General features: G+C 35.2%; 1 protein-coding gene across 3 annotated transcripts in view; it reads right to left on the reverse strand.

Annotated features, from left to right (window-relative positions):
* The window catches only part of LOC145684413 (uncharacterized), a 35,848-nt gene extending 16,706 nt beyond the window's left edge, over positions 1 to 19,142 (reverse strand). For 2 of the 3 annotated variants that reach the window (XM_081756738.1, XM_081756737.1), the window contains exons 1-2: positions 18,675 to 19,142; positions 5,859 to 5,989 (exon numbers count right to left, since the gene is read on the reverse strand). In XM_081756738.1, the coding sequence (XP_081612864.1) occupies positions 5,859 to 5,989; positions 18,675 to 19,033 (490 nt within the window). In that variant the 5' untranslated portion in view covers positions 19,034 to 19,142. Of the gene's footprint in view, positions 1 to 977; positions 5,990 to 18,674 lie in introns of those variants that run through there. The other variant, XM_081756736.1, reaches the window with a different exon arrangement.
* Between the last annotated feature and the right edge of the window lie 2,444 nt (positions 19,143 to 21,586).

Consider the following 21,586-nt stretch of genomic DNA (forward strand, 5'->3'; position numbering starts at 1 on the left):
GTCCATTGTCTTTCATAAGACATAGGCATATTAATGCAGCCCTTGAAATTATGGGAAGGGGTATCTTGGCCCACCCCTTAAAATTTGGAAATTGCCAAATCTAAAAATTCGGTATAATAGTATAGAACCCTAGTATTATCACTATAAGTTTGGTTGGTCCACCTCGTTCCCTTTCATAGGTACAAAATTGCCAAAAATTCAAATTTCGGAGGTTTTTGCCCAATTTATCCCCTTGGATGAGGTCCTATTACCTTATATGGTTATATGGTCATGTATAGGGGTCCATTCCCTTTCACAAGACATAGGTACATTTGAGCACCCCTTTAAATTTTTGGGAGGGGTATCTTGGCCCACTCCTTAAATTTTAGAAATTGCAAAATTTAATCATTTAGTATCATAGTACTGGACCCTAATATATGTCACTATAAATTTGGCTGGTCCATCTCGTTCCCTTTTAGAGGTACAAAATTGCCAAAATATAAACGTAAGCAATACGTAGTACCACGTGTTTGGTTTAGATCTAAGTCATCCCCTTTGATGAGGTCCTATTACCTTATATGGTCATGTATAGGGTTCCATTACCTATCATAATACATGTTTATATTGATGCACCTTTTTTAAAATTTGGCATGGGCCCACCCATTCAATTTTGGAAATTGTCCAATTTATGCATAGTAGTGGGCCTCAATGTGTATCATGATAAATTTCGGTTGTCCTATTGACAAATTTTTAGTACAACCACTTGTTCGGCTATTGACTCAATTTATCCTCTTTGATAAGGTTATAAGGTATGGAAGGTTATCCCCTTTCAACTTGGTAGGACCGTTAGGGTGTCAAATGCTAGTACGATCACGTGATCGATGATTTGGTTTCGATGCGCGACGAGGTCCCTGGTCAATGTTCTCTAGGAATTAGGTGGAAATTTTGAACAAGATTTATGACCAGGGTTCTCGTCTTATATCGCACAGTTCTTTAGGAGAATCTGATAATGTTGTATGTATCATATTGATGGAATGAACAATAAAACACATAGATAATCATAAATTGTATTTTATTCATTTTCTGGTTTCTTTTTTTCTTCCTTGTTACACTAAGGTATTGACAATGCTTTTATATTGAGCTGGCTAAACACATCTTCACCAGGAAACCTCAATTCACTGGCGCCTACTACTAATACAACGAAAGAGACTCCACCGATATCAACTACCCATACCGGATGTGACCGATATTTAATAAACTGATATATTTATTCATCACAGTGATGACACTTCCACCCACTTGGAGGGAAATGATAACCTGTTTTGATCCTGCTTATTTGGGACGGAACTACAGCGTTATTACCATTCTGTGTATATTTCACAAGTTTTTCATAGTGATCTTGGTGTATTGTAGTGTTTATAGTGTTTTTTTGTGTCCAAACAGTATCTCAAGTGTGTCAGTGTTGGTGCAGTTACCTTTTACTAATTACAATTGTGCATTTTCTCAAAATAATATTCCAGATTTTTTTTCAGTGTGGGGGGGTGGAAGGATCCCCACATTACGTCAGACGCACGTGTCAACTCAACACATGCTATTATTTATAAACAATCTAGCAGAGAACAGGCCAACACGGAAGACACCGGGGAACACCGAAAGCAGACGGACCTCACGCAAGGACCCCAGGAGGACCACCGATGGACCCAGCATAAGTCCACCAACTGATCGCCTAACCTTTACCTTGCTATGTCGCTGTGGACTAGGAGCACCTTTTCCTTATACTATGTCGCACTGGGCTAGGGATCCATCTTAATCTTATAATCCAAGTCCAACCTACAACCTGCCAAAGTGTTCTGGAAACTGCAATGAGTGGAAGGGGCACCCGACAAAACATTTAGTATTCCTTCACTTGGTCATTGAGGAAGACATTGAATTAGAGACACTTGTATTTATTATACTATAATTTGTAATAAAACTTGGTGAAGGGGAAAAGACACCCGGTGTATCATTTGACTACCAAACATTACAATATATATATATATATATATATATATATATATATATATAGAGAGAGAGAGAGAGAGAGAGTTATGAACTATACCGACAAACTAAGAGGTAATTCCTCACATGAAAATGTAAGAAATTCCTATGGACCTGTAGGGAAAAGTCCATATATTCAGGCTGTCCAAAATAGAGAAATTTCAAGAAGCCCTATTTCGAATTCGGAAAACCGTGGAGTGGTGGCCCTTGTAAGCATAAAGGAAGTCACGCATGCATACTTCGAAACTACATATTTTAATAATGTTGAATGAGTGTGCAGAGTATTCCTTGCAGGGTGAAATTCGCAAACATGCCATCATCGGAATTTTGACATATGCTCTCACTTTATGGTTGGTCCAAAGTTGGTAAACGATAAGCTTTGACAGCAGTTAACTGGGAACCCTTTGACGCGATGTCCGAGTTGTTGAGGATCGTTAACAGCACGGTCTCTCGTACTCGGGAAAAAAACATGCTGAAATGTTTTCTTTTGCGCTTAAAAGTGAAAAAAACGTGAAATATATCGTGACGAACTATATCTCATCATTCGTTATTCCGTGCATAAGAAGCATGGAGCTGCGGCTTTCTAACACTTCCGGTGGATGTCGGTTGTTGTCAAAGCTTCCATCCTGCCAAATTTGGATTCTTCCTGAAATCAAGGAATATCTGAAGGTTCTATTGAGAGCATATTTAAGAATTATACCCTGCACATCTACTAAAAATTGATGTAATATGCATTTTTGGATTGTTTGCGTGACTTTTTTACGCTGGTAAGTACCACAATCCACGGTGTTTCTGGAATTCGAAATAGGTTCTATTGAAATTTAGCTTTTTCGCGAATTTGGACAGCCCTTGCTCTAAGACTATGCACATTTCGCAGTAAGTCTGTATGAACTGTTTGCTTATTTTTATGTGAGGAATCACCTCTTACAGTTTCTCGGTACATTTCGTTAAAACACTGTATCTATCTATCTATATATATATGTATATAAAGATATACACATATGCAAGTTGTTAAGAAACTGGGACTCGACAATAATGCTCCAAATTTTTTAAATCCATTAGATTACAACTCTCCTTACTTTGAAGCAAGAAAGCTTTAACTTTCTAACGATGTGACATTCCTCAGCAGCAGCTTCTACTTTTAAGAATGTGTTTTAAATGATATTGTCCTGCTAGAATACATTAAATATCGACATTTCTAATTGGGCGTTATGCAGCAAGAATAAAGTACGGTCGGGGGCTTGTTCTTATACTGTATCAACAATGAACTAAACTTTCTGTTTCAGACAATGTACCCTACATACCAACCACTAAGCATTTGTTGGAAAAGCCGTCAGAACGAACATTCACTTTACGGTACCTGAAGAAAAGGTTTTATCTGCAGCTATAACGCCTAAAAGTAATCTCCGATTGAAAATTTAGGGCTGGAACTAGGACAGGATCATGAGGGGCAGCGCAAGATTCCTCCGATGATTTAAAACTTCCGAAAAATGGTGTCGCTAGAGTGAAGGGTGTACGACCTTCGTCCTGTTTTGAGCAGAGATAACTCTGAATTTAACTCAGGTGGATTCTGTCATGCGCAGTAGGACTGTAATTTCAGTAGAAAAAAAGAAACAGTACACAATAATGGCATTTCTGTTCACACTTTAAGAAATGGGTCAAATATTTTTGCACATAAAGCATATATATATATATATATATATATATATCACATATTATGAAAAGTGCTATTGCTTTAGGAAACAGTATCTTAAACACAAGTTTTTAGACCTCATCACCGTTAGAATTGTTATAAGGTGCATTACGAGAACGAGATGAGAATTTCTCAAGTTCCATGGGCAACACCTAAGTCTCACATCCCAACACCACCGTATTTTAATGCTAAATGATCTGAATGTTAAAATTATAAATTAACAGTCATTAATCATTTCACAATATATTAAAATAATGAATTATGGTTTAGATGTTGTTAGATTACACCTTTCTTAGGCCTCTTGTGACGGAGATTTCTGAGAGCTTCTAGGAAACGGAATGCATTTTCTACTTAAATTTACAAAACGAGAAGAGAAATGAATCCACCAGAATCGACACAACAAAAAAGGTCTTCTATAGTATTATCATGTCATTTTTCAGAATGGGGTACAGAAAGTACTCTACCTGCACATTTAATACAATGACGTTGTTTATCTGTGCACTGGCGGTTGTCATACTTGATAAATTCTAACACTTTTTAAACAATCTTGAGAGCCATAAAATTCTTACATTTTATTGGAATATATTCATTACATCAATATATATCATTTGACGTCTATTTTACTAACTGCAATGACATGAAGAAGGATATTTTTTGTGAACGTTAAGACGTATTACTAGATGTCCTTTTCGATTGAATCTCTTCTGATACTTCTCAAATGCATGCGGTCGTTCTGCGGTATCAGTAAGTGCTAATGAAAATGCGTTATACCACGAAGCCCTTCACCACACTTTTCACATAATTTGGTCTCCCTGGTGTCTGTCTTACTGTGGACGCTCTAAATACGCTCTTAAAATAAATTTGTTCTCACTCTCACGTAATTTACGCGATTTCTTTCCTGTGTGTATTAGTATGTGCTTTTTCATAGACCATTTATGGCCAAACCTCTTACCACATTCGTCACACGTAAAAGGTTTCTCACCTGTGTGCGTTAAGGAATGCTTCACTAACTCAGTATTTCTAGTAAATCTTTTCTGGCAAATCTGACAAGTATGAGGGTTCTTTTCTGAATGAGTTAACATGTGGGATGCTAAATGCGATTTTCTAGTAAATCCCTTGCCACACTGCTGACAAGTATTAAGACTTATTCCTAAATGTTTCAGCGTGTGGAATCTACAATCCGATTTCCTTGAGAATCCCTTACCGCATTCATGACACTTATAAGGTTTTTGATCTGTATGTGTATACTTATGGCTATGTAAATGTCCTTTCTGACGAAATCCCCTACCACACTCTTGACAGATATGTGGTCTCACATCTGAGTGTGTTGCTGCGTGTTTTTCTAAATGTGCTTTTAGATTAAACTTTTTTCCACACTCTTGACATTTATGGGCACTCTGTCCTGTGTGTATTAATATGTGCTGTTTTATAGACGATTTTTGACTAAATGCTTTACCACACTCCCCACATGTAAATGGTTTCTCTCCTGTGTGCGTTATCATGTGATTTGTCAGTTCAGAATTCATACGAAATCTCTTCTGGCAGAGCTCACATATGTAAGGATTCTTTTCCACATTTTTTAGTATGTGATATCTCAAACTTGATTCTAGACCAAATCCCTTACCACATTCTTCGCATATACAAGATTTTTTACCCGTATATGTGATAATATGGATCACTAAATCAGAATGACTACTAAATCTTTTTCCGCACTGCTGACATGACTTAGGATTTCTATCTGAATATTTTGAGGTGTGGTCTCTGAAACCTAATTTTGGACTTACTGCCTTGCCACGCTCCTGAGGGGTATGACAATTCTCACCTGGTTGGAACACCTTATGTCCTGTCGACTGCTTTCTTCGATTTTCTCCTTTATTATTTTCTAGCGAAGCAAGACGATCATTTTGTCCATGCGTTACCGAAGGCCAGGCTAATTCTGTTCTTCGACTATATCTGTCCCCACAGTCGACACTTACGCACGTATCCTCGTATGTGACCGACATATCACTCAAATATGATTTCGAAATACATTCCTTCCTAGAGATGTGACATTCATGCCCGTCATTTCTATTCGAGGCAAAATGGTCATCTATTTGTGACCGCCAACTAAATCCCTTAACACATTGTTTATACGTATTAAATTCCTCACCTGTACATGGTAATATGTGACTGGAGGAAACTTGTGCTCGTGCTCCTTCTTTGCCAGACCCTATGCATGTACGAAGGTTTTCATGAGGATTACTGCTTGGTTCCTCGAGTGTAGTAACCGTATTTCGTTGTCTGAAATGAGAAGATTTACGAAACATTAAATTATTATGAATAATATTTGTGTAAGGGGTCCTCCGGCTCAGGGATGCATATTACGACCCCAAGGCAGGAAATATACGACATGCTATTCTAGCTCTTTGAAGATGCATCTCGTTGCCTCTCTCGTGTATGAAATTGCTAAAGATATAAATGTGGTAGGCTTCTGAAATAATTTATCTAATTCGAATTTCATTTATTAAATTATGATAAAGTAAGGGATCCAGGATAAGAGAGCATTAAGCTACTTCCATTAAAATTTCGGGAGGTGATGTATAGGACTACCCCTAAGTTTGAATATAACTGAGATTTAATTTCGGTATGAGAACGTAGGGACTTACATGTACTTTGTTATTCATTTCGTTCTCTTTTATGGAGATAAAGTTTTCGAAAAATTTTTACCTTATGATTCCTCCTTAGAAAGATATTATGTTCTGGATATATGTTGTAGTATAGGACATGAAATACGTTAAAATCTCTAAAGGGATAAGTCGCTCCAATCTAAGATTTGTAAATTTTTAAATTTTCAGATTTATTACGGTAGTACGGGGTTATAGTATGTACCTCGTGAGCCACTTTTTAAATCTTTTTATGAGTAAAAAATTGCCAGAAATATAATTTTGGAAGGCTATTACCTTATATATCTCCTCATTAATGATACTTTATTAAAGTCATTGGCGAGTGTAGAAGCACCCATTGAACAAAGTAGATTATTGAATCTCCAAGTAAAATTTCTGGATGTTTGTATGGGTTCTATCTTAAATTTTGGAAAATCCAATTTTTAAAAATTTGGTATTCCAGTATAGGAACTTAGTATATGTAACCCGCATCTCAGGAAGTTGCAAGGCTACGGAATTGGATCTTAGCGACCTTTTCAGCTGAGTTTCTCCACCCACTCCTGTCTGTGATGAATTTTTACAGGGTGGCCAATCCTATATCTATATTTCCTTCTAAAAATCACAATTCAAGGAAACAAAAAAAGATGCAAGTGATGGAGTAAATATTAAATGGTTAGAATGTAATGACGTAATTACATAAATTAATAAAGGTAAAAAGTAGTTTCAATTACACCAGAAACTGAATCCATTACCTGAACTAGCTAATCCTTAATAGCCTATGGTTTTCCCTCTTCAGTTTCTATTTACATGTTTAACCTCGATAAGCTGATTTCCTAAAAATAAGAGTAAAGCTATGTGCAAAGTCATTTCTGCCTAGAGCTGGAGATAACCCTTTCGAAATTATCTTTGTCGTTAGCTGAATTCACTTTCTTAAGCAAAGTTTGTTGTTGTAATTAATCCTTATTACGTATAAAAGGAAACGTCTCAGCCTGTGAGTAACGCTAATTCTTAATAGTACATAATCATGCTTAGACACCAATATTGCCAAACGGAATGTAACACGGTTATTTATTCTTTAGAAAAATAAATAAACAAAATGCAGCAAAGGAAACTGACTTGGCAGATATCAGTGAACACTTCGAAAACTGCACTGAAATGATCAAATTCTATTTACTAACTGTAAGACATACACACGACTAACTCTATTTCTTGAAATGGATGGGTCTTGGAGGAAACAAAGCAATGGATGTGGTGTTACGTGTGTGCATTGTCCATTCTCAGCATGGCACTTGACACAATCTGTTTCACATTTATCACATGACTACTGGATCACCTTTGTGAAGAATACTCTCATTTCACGATAATTTACAACTTGTTTTAAGTTATCCTACCTGAACATTTTTTTAAGTGTGTATCAATTCGTGCTTCAAGACAAAATATTATCTTTAGTCACTTATTGACAAGTCATCGATCTAAAATATCCTATGATAGAGAAAAATTAAGAGCACTCACTGCAACGTTTTCGTTTCATTTGACCGAGATCTCGCTTCTATATTGGATGTCAAATACCCAGACCCGAATTTACATGTTGTTCACCCTATGCTCTAAATAATTTTCCGACCCCCAACCCCGAAAACGACCAATATTAGAATTGAATTCACAGTTTTTGGTGTCGCAGAGATTAATAAGAGACAGTTTTAATCCAGTTCAAGTTCAAGGTCATACTCCATTCCCCAGGGAGGGGGGGCGAGATTTTAAAAGTAATCCAAAACGACAGATATTAGTGTTGAATTCATAGTTTTCGAGATCGCTGAGTTTAACGATATTAGTTTTCATGATGTTCAAGTTCATCCTTAACCCTTGGGATTGGTGGAAGGGAGAAGAGGATGACTTTTTTTTTTAAATGATCAAATGAGTTTGCTAATTACTAACTACCGTAATTATACACATTAATATATTTCTCGCGCTTTCAGGGGACTCTGCGGGTTGCTAGCCTTAAATATTACTTTATTGTGAGTCGTTTTTTTAAAAATCCAAAATTCTGCCGCCCCTTAAATTCTGCCGTCCTGTGCTCGAGCACAGAATAGCACTTACCTAAATACGGGTCTTCAAATACCCAAACTATTCCTGTTTTCCTTTTTCATATCAGACAAATTCTGAGACCGGCACTTACAAAAGCTCGAGCCACTTTCTTCCTCATTTTATGTCATAAAATGTAAGCCTGTATTTGGAAGAGATAAAAGTATACTTGCAAGACGCCAACGAAGGGAACAATGTGAACTCTAGTCTAGTGGCATTTTGATGCTATGACATGTCCAACAATCGCAAGTTTTCTCACCTTTCTACATATGAATTTATACATAAGAATAATAATTAAAAATGTCCTCAGCTAAATCGATTATCCATAAAAGCATTGTGACACAATTAAAACAGATAACTGCAAAACATTTTCTAAGAAAAACCTACGAAAAATAAGTTTTTCATCCCGGTCGTGTGGTAAGAAAGTTCTTTAGAGAACTCTTCCATTGCACTTATTAGACATAGCTGTCCGTTAGATCATTGCACGAGTTCTGCTCTACCTTAAGTTCCTCTTAATTATTTTATACTCATGTCCTATCCCAGGCCCGTATCGAAGGGAGCCAATAGAGCAGGCCCTCCTAAAATTTTATCGCTCCCCCAAAATTTTCACGATAGTCTTGCAAATGAACTATGATATGGTGATGAAGTATAATATGGTTGGATCGGGCCCTCTTAACTTCTACCGGGGAACCCCTACATTTTTTGGGCTGGCTACTGGCCTGGCCTTTCCCTTTAGTTTTGATTTAGTCTATAGTTGAGGAACTCTGGTTTTGTGTGAGCCGCAAACTGAAACAACATAACCTAAAAAGATGAACTACAAAAAGTTTTCGTATTACTTTTCTTTTATCATTTTTAATTCCTTATTACTTTCCGTTAAATGCTATGAGAAAGTTTGGAGCTATAAGAATAACAGCTAATTCCTTTAGATAATAAGCCATGATGATATTCTTCTTCAGGAAGAAAGCTACGGAATTAACAAACGGGTAATCACCACGAAGGGCAGTAACTACAGACTCTGTCAAATTTTTAAGTTAAAACCAGTTTAAACCGTAATAATAATAATAATAATAATAATAATAATAATAATAATAATAATAATAATAAAGTTGTTTGAGTCTATAATGAACGCTAGATGCAAGAAGTATAAATTCAATGGTGATGCGAGGCAAATTGATGTATAATTTTTTTTTCTGCTTATGCAAGTATAGAGACTGAAAAAAGTGTCAAATAATTTGTATTTATTTTTTCAAACACTCTCTCCAGATTTTCCCTGTAGTCTAATAAATTAAACTATAGCGAAATGAGTAACATATTTACTCTCAAATACAATATACTCAGTGATAAATTTTTTGAACGCTTTTTATTCGTCCTTCATTTTAAAAACTAAGACGGAATTTTTCTGCTCTTTAACTGCTGAGTAGCCATGTGGGAGGTGTCACTGAAGCTTGATTTACAATATCTTCTCCCTTCAGATGACAGAAGGGAGCATTTCTTTGGATTTTCACACAACATGGCATTCCCCGTATTCCTGGCAACTCTGAAGAAATGTTTGCTTCTGAGAGTAGTAAACTATCGTAGAAGTTTTTGAGAGGGCAACAACTACACCCTCTGTTCTCCGCTTCCTCACCCCGAACTTATATTCTTCTCTGAAGGGGACATTACCTCCCCATTTATTTAATCTCCCTTCGTGGTTAAGAAATTGCCAAAATAATATGCAATTTGCAGGTGAATTGATCTCATGGATACTAAATAATAATATTTCGATACATGGTAATCAAATGTCACTGGCTACGAAAAAAATAGAAGATTCTAGGATTCGCTCCTCGTGGAGGCTTTTAAAAATTCCTAGTTGATTTCCTATTATAGCTACTGTCTTGGAAAAAAACAAATCTAAAAATTAAGGATTTTTATAAGATCGACGAATATTAGACAAGTTCATTTAAATCATTATGACACGTCAAATATTTCTCTTCGATGGCAACTTGTATCCGTTTCTTTCGTTAAATGGCACATTTTGTTACGAAGTGTACTATGTCACAATGATGATAATTGATTCAATGAACAGTATATAAGCGTTTTCCTCACCTGACATTAAAATATAACGGTGAATTTTCAAAGCACAAAGTAACATTCAGAAAGGAAATCACACTGGAACGTCAGATCACAAAACTGTGAGCATTCTACTGGAGTCTGATTTGTGCTCCATCAATCTAGAAACTACGTGCGCTGTTCTCTCTTTGACAGCCACGGAATTACGACTGCGGAAGGAAGCTTGATTTTGTGCTTCGTTTAATAAACAGTCTGTGTTGAAAGATGAATGGAAAGTAGACCTTTATAAGTGAAGTAAGTTTGAAGAGTGGGTTTGTATGTGGATTGTAGATTGTGTACAAGTGTTCACATAGTATTCAGTAGGTTTATAAATATTTCCCTAAATTTAAACCTAAAATATTCTCTTCTTTCTTTCCGTTTGGAAAACCATTTTAAATGAACTCACAGAGTGCTGGTGTACATTTGCATACACGGAACAACACGTTATTTGGCCCTCCTTGCATTCGTAAACTTGTTTAAGGAAATCCTTTTGAAATTAAGATATTAAAATCGTGGAAGTTTGTACTCTTGTCTCACAATTACTTTTCACCACTGAAACTGACAAATGATTCAACACAAGCTTAAAAATAAATTCATCTTTCGGAACTAAGTAGATTTGTCTTGTTGCAAAAAAAGATATTAACTAGTTATTTGTTAATTGCTTCTTTACATATGTTGAAAATTTATTATAATAAAATGCATGTTTATAAAGATACATCTTATTCAACGTATGATAGATGTTCACTTTAACCAGTGGTTTAAGTAATCTAATATTAGTATCCCACAGCAGAACTAACGTGTAAAGTTGCCTAACGGGAGCAAGTTATATTAGAAGTTACCTGTTGTAATTACTTAAACTCTTGGTCGCTGAATGGTAGCTCTAGCTTAGGAATTAATGGAATCGAATAGTGGAATGATAAAAACTTATTTGTTTTGTATATTAGTTATTTGGTTACTGTTAGCTTCTGAATGTGTATTATTTACAGGCAATTTGTGTTACAGGTGTAATTTGGGTGACCCATGTAGAAGAAATTTCTTCTGTGTTTTGCCAATTGCAACTAAAAATTGAGAAAAGTGAGAAATATGATCAATTTGGTAAATTTAGGCAGTAGTATGGCAGTGAGCCGTTGTCTTTATTAATCTAAGGCGTAGTAATGGGAATGTTACTCCGCTTATAGGAGACGTGAATAGCGTTAGTGGCTGCGAAGGCGAAAAAAATCCGGAAGTTGAGCATTTGTACGTAGGGCTTTTCAGGAACTACGATACCACAAGTTCGCCCGTCAATGGAATTAAATACGCCACCAATTAAACATAGCCTGGAAAAGCAGTTTTCGGAGAAAATTTTCAAGTCACATAATTCAAGGTACGGGAATTGCCAGAAGTTACAGGAACTAATGGTATAATCGTATGTAATTTTTAATTAAAAGTAAATAAGATTATTGAACGCAAAATTGCATCTATAGACTATATTTGTGGCTAGTTTAAGTAAAAGTAAATTTCAACCATATGAAGACGTGCAAAGAATTTTGACAGTTACACCCTTAGCTCGTATGGAATTCTTTCAAGGAAAATTTTATAGAATAACGGTAGGAAATGAAATCTTAATGGAATTTCTAAAGAAGGAAATAGTATTTTGGGTTTATTAAATACGGAGATGTCTGACTGAGAATTACGTAAGAAGTCGCAAACTTGTTAACACCTGAAGATCGGAGTGCTTAATTATTAACTAATATTTTGTGTTTGAAAGAGGAATTCCTCCAGTCTGCTGAAAGTTACGAAATTAATCGTCGGTATAATTTGGATTATAATAAAATTGAGAAAAATCAGATGGGAGGTAAAAATAGTAATGTAATGAAATCTATGCCTACACGAGGCAGCAACATTAGCTGTAATATATTCCGTGTATGTAGTTCTTGTGGATTGAATTCACATTCCTGTAACCGATGTCCATGTAAGTAAAAGGTTATTAGTCAAGATGACACAATGATTTACAGTTCGGAAGATACACATTTTTTGTTATTACTAGTTGTGTCGATATGCCGTGATTTTTATCCTGAGGTAATCGATACTGCAAGAACTATAAATTTGGTTAAATAATGTGTTCTGGATAAAATTCGTTAAAAGTGTGAACCCCGAACTAGAACTGTGAACTTGTCCGTAACCGTAATGGAATCAGAGAATGTTGCTAATCTTAAAACGGTTGAATTGAAGTTATTCTATACCAAATTTAGATTTTCAGCTTGATTTGAAGTTATATACCTTTGATGTTTAAAACTGCTCACTGATTTGAACTTTCTACATAAAAGTTTCGCTCAAACAAACATTAGGGAAAAGTTTTAAATTTTCAAAAATTAATAAAGTGGTAAAATTAACCCAGTGAGTGATTCCTGTTCCTACGAGCAGTGATCTGTGCGCTTTCCAATCTAATTCCAAGTCTGATGGTGGTGACTCCGTGCTACCAGGCGCCATTGGCACGCGGGAATACGGGAGCCATAGATCTATTTCAAGAAGATTCCAAGATTTGACAACGAAATAAGGAGATGGTGCCGGACAGAGCCATAGCAGTGTACCAATAGTCAGATCCCCTATCCTGCCAGCAGTCACGAATAATCCAAGACCACAGCGGTTTTCCAGAAGAGGGGAAGGCGACCCTCTAGTATCTGGAATCTTACCCAGAGAGAAAATGTGGAAATAACATTATATATAAAGTTCATAGTGATTATAAAATATGCAACTAAAAACTAAGCAACCCCTGTATTCAATGAAACAAGAATCTCGTTTCTTGGCAGCAGCTAATTTGGTATAACAAGGGTTTGTCTTTTTTTTTTGTGAATATCCATTTTCAGCTCTCAAACTTAAAGATGAGCATCGCCCTCAAGTGAAGTATTTTGACCTTCCACAGTACACAATTTACATTGTTGGAAGACTGCATCTTACACGTGAGTCCCTTATCTCTGTGTAAAATTATTACTACTTGCGTAGAGCCGCAAAAAATGAATAGTTGCAATATTTAATATTAGTGATTATACTGACGATTTATCTCGCACCAACCACGACTTTCCAAGGAGGTCTCCAAACCGATTAACAAAACACAAAGAAATATAAAATTCTAAACAAAAATAACATTGTTAATATGAAAGGAAATGAATCAAAGCAATAACCGTAAATGATAAGATACTGGAAATCATACTGGAAATACAATTACAAAATTATACATTCCTCGAAAAGTCAGAAAAAAAAATATAGTCTAAGGGAGGCCAGTGTAATAAGAGACAAAAATTTCTACCACATGCAATGATTTCTTGAGGAACTAGAAAAATATAAGTAACTGTACCTAAAAAGAATTAAACTTGCTGATATATGTATTAACATATTTTTTCAGTTGCTTTTTCACGCCAAAAAATTTACGAAAAATTCTTTAAAAGTCACTGTCTGTTATTACACCCAAGGTGTAATAAGAAAGAGGGCTCTCACTGCTCATAAACGTAGAATTGAAAATGAGTAGGGATTGTAAAAAACATTTTCAGACAATTCTGAACAATTTACGTTTTTCAGTTCCGATATATGTACATATGTTCCCGAAATATCACGATTTAAAAATTAAATTCGATAGTTCGTTCGGAAAATACATACTTACCTGAGTATCAAATATCAAAACCGATTGAAATAAATTACAGTTAAGTTTTACGGTGTCTAGATACAGTGTGGATAAAACTCACACTACCAAATAAAAGGAATACTGACAAGAAATTTTCTGGAGAATGTGCAAAACGAACTTAAATAGTGCCTAAATTGTCAATGAAGATAAAACATTGCATTTGAAAAATTGTGATAATACAAGAAGAGAATATTGTAAAATAATATAAAACTGTTATTGACCAAATTTTGTGTAAAACTAGATTTCATAAAAACATATAACATGAATATTAAATCCTTTACGAAATACAATCGAACGAAGATATGAAAAATGTACACGAGAGTTTGGAAAGGTTATGCTAACCTATGTAAACTTCAACATTTAGAAACCTTATAATTGTAATTTAACATTAAAATGAAATGAAATGAAATCTTTGAGTGTTACGTCCCAGGTCTATGCGGATTAGGCTAAAGGAGACGGTGATGATGAAAAATTAATGAAATGGTGGAATGAAGAAAGTGAGAGGAAACGGGAGAACCCCGAGGAAACCCAGGCACACGGTGCCTGTCCACCACAAGGTTCACTTAACGGGGGCTGGGATCGAACCCAGGTCCCCAAGCACAAGAGGTGAACGCTCTACCACAGCCAAAGCGACCCCAAATTTAAACTTTAGTGTAATATAACATGTAGGCCCTAATAATTTAGTTAGCCTGGACCATTGAAACCAACACAGGAAAAATATTACGAATATTACGAATAGTCTTACAAACACTTCGGCCTTCCAAACGAAGAGTCATCTTTAATCTTTCTGTCTTAGTTTTAAAAGTTCTATTTTCATTTTGCTATACACAAAACGATCTTTCTGGAGCTATCTGGAAATCTGCAAGGCCCATTTTCATCTACTTCCCGTTTCATAGCTAAATAAAACACGAATTTGGATGTCACTGTTTGTGTGTCATCATAGGCAAGGCAACTGAAACCACTTAGTTATCTTTTTCACAAATTTAACCTTGCAAGTTCCTTCCTCATCGAAAGCAACAACCCTCGAAATATACCAGTCAAGATCGCAGTACGCAGCGTAATACGTTCCTAAGCAAGATTCTGCTCTGGCTGGACCAATTTCTTCTGGCAAACTTTCATCGGACGATGATGGAATTAGCTGATCCAAAAGAAATTCTTCACTGTCACTCAGGGGCGGATCCAGGGGGGGCGATCGCCCCCCCAGAAGAGGAAACTTTCTTATTTTATATATATAAATAAAACTCATCCCAAAGTTTGGAGCCCTTAAAAGTAGCAGTATGACAACCCACCGCCCCCCCCCCAGAAGTCGGTCCTGGATCCGCCCCTGCTGTCACTATCAACGTATAGACCCTGTATACTGGATTGTCAGAGTGAGAATTTTCCTATATACTTTCTGGATAAAAAACATTGCAGGTTATACTCGTAACATGCGCTAAATAAATATCAAGTTGTACTGGCGTAATAAGAGACAGCTCTCTCTTATTATCCCTTCAAAATTTCTAAAACAAGTAATATGATACACGCCCTCAATTGACCTGAAATGCAAGTTTCAGTATTTTTCAAAATTTCACACATATCTCCATAATCTCAATCACAAAATTACATAGCAGTCATTTTCACATTTGTTACTCGCATTTTATAATAAAATTTTATTTCGACAGTCACGAACTTTCGTAGTAAGTTCAAAGTGAAGGTATGTTTTCATAGCATAACAACAATATAAAAGCACATAGTAGTTCATAAATACAAGTGGGTAGGAAAATAAATGTATTGGCGTTGCAATTACTTATTTTTTTTTTATATATAATTTTGTTTTGATATTTAGAGTATTTTGGAGTGTCTATTATTACCCCAGTCTCCCCTATAATTAATATCACTCATAAATATGGAAATCTTAGAAGCGACAGTGACACGAATACGCAAAAACTTTGTAGAATTGTCGTCGCTGACTATTTTTGAGATAAATGGTAGTTAAAATTGCTAATGCCAATAAATATGTCACGCTTAGTTTTCGCCCATGTTTCTATTCTTTCCTTCACCGCTACAGAAATGCGTCAAAATGTGCAACCAATAAAGGAGATATCATTATTTTATCGAGCTATATGGCTTTGTGCTTTAGTTTACCGATGGGGGCAGCCTATTCACTTACTATTTTGCGACATTCTACTCAATTAGGTCGTTTTATGTTTTTATATGTTGAAGTACGTAAGGTTCTGTTATCAATATTTAAGTCACAGTTTAATTCGCCGAGCGAGTGTTAGGGAGTGAAGGTATGTTAAAACCCGCAGGGCACGTTGGTTTCTCTTTGCGTTACAGATTCTGCACTTACTTTTCCGTCATGAGCCACTTTCACTTACCTTTACAGTCAGTAATGTAGGTAATAAGTGCAAATTTTCGTCATATTTTATTCTAATATCAATCGGCCGTTACCAGTATCAACTAATTTCTCCTGTAAATCATTCTTTTTTGCCTCATTTTGGCCCTTCACTTGGAAAGTCTTACCGGCATTTTTAAGGTGAAGTTGATCAATTATGATTTTGTATACGCGTTGTCAATGTGTACCGTGTAGTGGTGGCCAGTGAGAATATTCCCGGTGGGAAGGAATTTAAAAAATGGGAATATTCCCGGTTTCTTTCCCTGACTTATAAATTCCCGGGAAGGAATTTATTTCGATTTCTTTAAGTTCCAAAACCACACGACTAAATTATTTTATTTTAAATATATTATGATTTACTTCTAGGTTTTAAGAATTTGGACGTTAAAAAATTTAAAATTCTTTGACTGTACTTTATAGAACTAATAATATGATTTTTAAGTTCCATTTCCATTTGGACTAAAAAGTAGGATAATTGTTTAGTATTGGGAGCCAAAACTAGCAAAAAATTGTAAGATTTACGGAAGAAATGAGTTGATAGTGATGTTCAAGTAGTCAAGAAAGCATCGAACACAATTTTTTTAGGGCAGCAGGAATTTGAAGAAACCGTACAAATAAGTGCAAGTGATTTACGTGAATTGTGAGAAAAGAAAGTGAATTGTTGGTAACGAAGATAGAAAACAACTTCCTATCCTAACCCGCCTTCACTCTCTTGCGCTCGCTCTGCAATGCTGTCTGAATTTAATGCTGGTAACGTAATTTAACGTATGAAACCATAAAACAAATTCATCGGAATAGAATATCGCAAAAAAGTAGGTGCAACATGTGGCATTTTTAACAATAATGTCATATAAATGTACAGTGTAATAAGATGTAAGAAGTAAGGCTTAATTATTAACCTAGTGTGTGTAATTTTCATTATTCTTGTTTCTTTTACTTTTGTATTCGTATATAAATGACGTGTCCACTTCATATGCATTGTATTACAGTGCTAAATGTACGAAAAAAGAACGAAATAAATACAATACAATACAATAGTCAAAAGTAGCAAAGTACTAATTTACAAATGATGAAAATAATTCATTTTGTAAAGTAATGTAGAATTATGTAGAAATAGAGATGAACTACTATCAATAAACCCTAAACCACTGTTAGTAATAGACGTAGGTCTGTCCCCTCTGGAAAGGTTCTAGAACACAGGTCCCCCATATAGATTAGTAGCTAGGTTGGTTCCTTTCTGTACCGAAGTTCAATACTTGATTTACACAGTATTGCCCAGCGAGCATCAGCGAGTGAATGCGGGTTAAAACCGCGCAAGGCACGTTGTTTTCTGATTTCATTATAGCTAAATGAGAAGGGGGGACTGTGTTCTAGAACGTTGCCGTCTTCTCTCTTTGACTCGAATTTCTAAAGAGGTACTGGCACTTCTTCTACATGTGAATTAACCCATGAAATTTCGAGAAATGTGCAGGGAGAAAGGTCGTGTGTGCCAGTTACATGCAAAATTATAAAGATAGGAAAGTATCTTGCAGTTCTGGCAGTTACCCAACCAAATTTGTTTATAACATTTAAAAATTTAATATGTTTATAATATCAGTAATAGAGTCAAGTTTAGAAAATCCACTCACATGTAAATATAAAGTGTTGAGCAATTGAAAAGTATGTGCACCTACCATACCATTTCTGAAACTTATTTACTTTCAAAACACACATTGTAAATAAATATCCATTTACGCGTACTATCTAAATATAATAAAATAATAATGAAATATAATAACATCGCTCAAAATATACATTTTAAAGGCTCCTCTGGGGACAACAGTAATAATATACTGTGATATAAAAACGAATTTAACTTTGAAATTATAATATAGTAATACAATGCAATTTTCTTTGTGACTGTACATAAATTTCCATTTTTGGGAATATTCCCGAAAAATATTTTCCCGGGAATTTACCCATCATTAGTCACGTCCACTTTTTTTTTTTTTTTTTTTTCACTCGAAGTAGCTCTCTTACGCTATTGTTGTCGCGAAATATTTCATTTTACCGGTACAAACACGAAAGCTAAAGTAACCATATAGGGAATCTGAACTAATTACCGTATAAAACATTTAACGTTACCTTTCTGGCTGAACTAAATTTAAACATTTTGTTGTGAATTGATTGTAGTCAGTAGAGTATGACGTGACTGCTTCTTCAGCTACCACATTTCTTAGTGTTTCTAAATTACTTTTGAATGCACACTCTAGGCCTACTTTAACTGTAGGATCTGATTTCACCGTATCTAAGTGGGATGAATAGATCATAGCTTCATCCTTCTCCACTTTTTGCTCTCCTTTCATTGTTGGTAATAATTCTTTGTTGTCCATCATCAGCGGCTGTATCCATCCTTTCCCTTCGAGTGGATCTTCCTCAGGAAGATCATAATTGGATTCTTCTTTACACAGAAATTCCAACTTAACAGCTGGTTCCCCAGCCATTATGACCTTAAGTGAAATACACAATTCCAACTGTAAATGATACTCTAAATTTATTAAACACGATATATATTAGTCTTAGTTAAATACAAAATAACTAAACTAGACTAAACTACACCATTACCGGTCAATCACGGTTGCCAACGAACAATCATCATTTAGTGCTAGATTATGGGGCGTTTACACTTAGTCGATTTGCGTTCGATTCAGTTGAATTGACGTCACTTTCAACTTAATCGACCGTGTAAACGGGAATTCAACTTAATCGCTTGTTGATCGAAAGCGACTAATCGACTGGCAACTGAATTGAAAGACGTTCTATTTTCTGTGGTTGAAATAATTGAACACATCCATCGATCTGATTCGGCCTAGTTACTTCGATTTAGTGGCAAATGCAGCGAGTCGATTTAGTTGTGCGACTAAATCGATTTAGTAGTGTGACTAAATCACCCAGTGTAAACGCCCCATTAGAGAGTGGAAAATCACTAAAAATCACTAAATGTTAACACCATATTATATATATATATATATATATATATATATATATATATATATACAGTGGCGGCGTAAGGCAAACTGGGGCCCGGGGCCAGTGAAGTAGATTGGGGCCCCCGTTTCGAACAATCGTGATTTATACACTTCTATTTTTGACATTCATTCACATAGTCACTTTTTCTGTTTACTCTTCCCCCTCTCCCGTTGGTGTGTGTTTAATCATTTTAATCTTATATATATATATATATATATATATATATATATATATATATATATATATATATATAACAAATGGGATGAAATTCAGCATCCCTGTCTATTTTTTAATACTTAGAACCTCCTTCAGGCTGGTATCTAAAAATAAAACTGGACCAAGACTATCATTGCATATTGTTTTCCTTTTTATTCATTTTTAAACAAAGGACACGATAGAAAAAGGATTAGAGATACAAGTGTAACGGAAACTACAACCCAGGACAAAAATAACATAATCTTAAGAACAAACAAAGCTTAACAATCAAGAATCCAGAATTGATCCTACACCTATACTATCCTAGTATCAGCGCGTACTGTAATTAGATGGAATAGTGGAAGTAATGCTCCTAATAATACATTTAGAGACAAATTTACCTACAAAATATACCAATGAGCTGATTTGAAAAAAAAAAAAATACAAATAATAATATAACCGATGAGATTTCTAAATGTAAGCTCTATGTTTTCTAGAATTCTTTGTTTGGTTCTCTCCTTTTGTGTTTCTCCTGTGCAATTTCTCATATGAGTCAGTTTATTCATAGTTTCTCCCTGTCTGAATTTGCGCTACATGTGTTTTATTTGATTAGATTTTTCTTCTAAAATTAGCCCCATTCACTTTAACATTAGGTTTCTCTCGAGTGATCATACACAATACTTAAACCTTTTTTTTTTTAACCGAACTATCAGTAAATAATAGCTAGAATAGATTTCTCTCCTGCGTGTCTTCTTCATTTATCTCTCACTAGGTTTTTCTGCAGTGATAATGTACTATCTATTTAGTCCCACTACTTTTGCCGAAGTATCAATGAATAGTTAAGCACTAGAATATTTCTCTCCTGCTTGTCTATTTTGCTATTGTTTCCAGATTTCACACTTGTTTTATGATTATATTATTTTGTATTTAATAATTCAGTCATGTTTATATTCTGTCACTTATGAATATTTCCATTACCTCTTACTAACATAGTATTATAATACTATAGAATATATTATAACAAAAAATTCTGAATGTATTGAATAATTGGGAATATATTATAGATCAAATATGTAAACACAGAATTCTACTACGGGTTATACCATCCTACTTTTCATTACCAGCTATCACCAGTCAATTGACAGATCTTAACGGATTTTTATTATATTACTCTTTTGGTATGTTTGTATGTTTATTGCCTTCACTTCAAACATGAAACTACTACTACTTTCGACTACTTTTCGTAGTTCCACTACCATATTAGCCTGTGTTCCACCAACTTTCAGAATGATACCTTTCTTGCTTTGGTAGCAGCGAAAGTCTCAACTATATTATCAAAATCCAAAGTAGATGCTATTTCATTTTCGATAGAAAGAATGTCCAGATTCGTGAATGACTCACTGTGGAACGCAAGTATGATTTTATCAATTTCATTTCGCAGAAAGACCTTTCACACGATGCGACAGATACGTGCAGTGTTATCAAAATCTGAAGAGCGGTTGGCAAACTTTAGTAAATTTCAAGCCCCATTGAAGATACATATTTCAGGATGCCTTGTGGGGAAAAGTCAAGCTGTTCTTTAGCTTTCTGAGCACACCTTAGTGAACGGATTAAATCCTTACAATCCTGAAATAATTTCAAGCCATCCAGGTCATTCGGGTAGAACAAAGCCAAATCAGATCAACATGCTTTTAGCCTTTCCTTGCTCTCATAATCTAGCTGCTGCACAAAGTTGGCCATGCAACACAGGAATCCAAATCTGTCAGGTCATGCATCTGAGTAAAATGATCATTTATTTGTTGTCTCATTTCATCTAGAATTTCATTGATAGA

This window comes from Thermobia domestica, chromosome 4, assembly GCF_964235325.1.
Source record: "Thermobia domestica chromosome 4, izTheDome1.hap1.1, whole genome shotgun sequence".
Lineage (NCBI taxonomy): Eukaryota > Metazoa > Arthropoda > Insecta > Zygentoma > Lepismatidae > Thermobia > Thermobia domestica.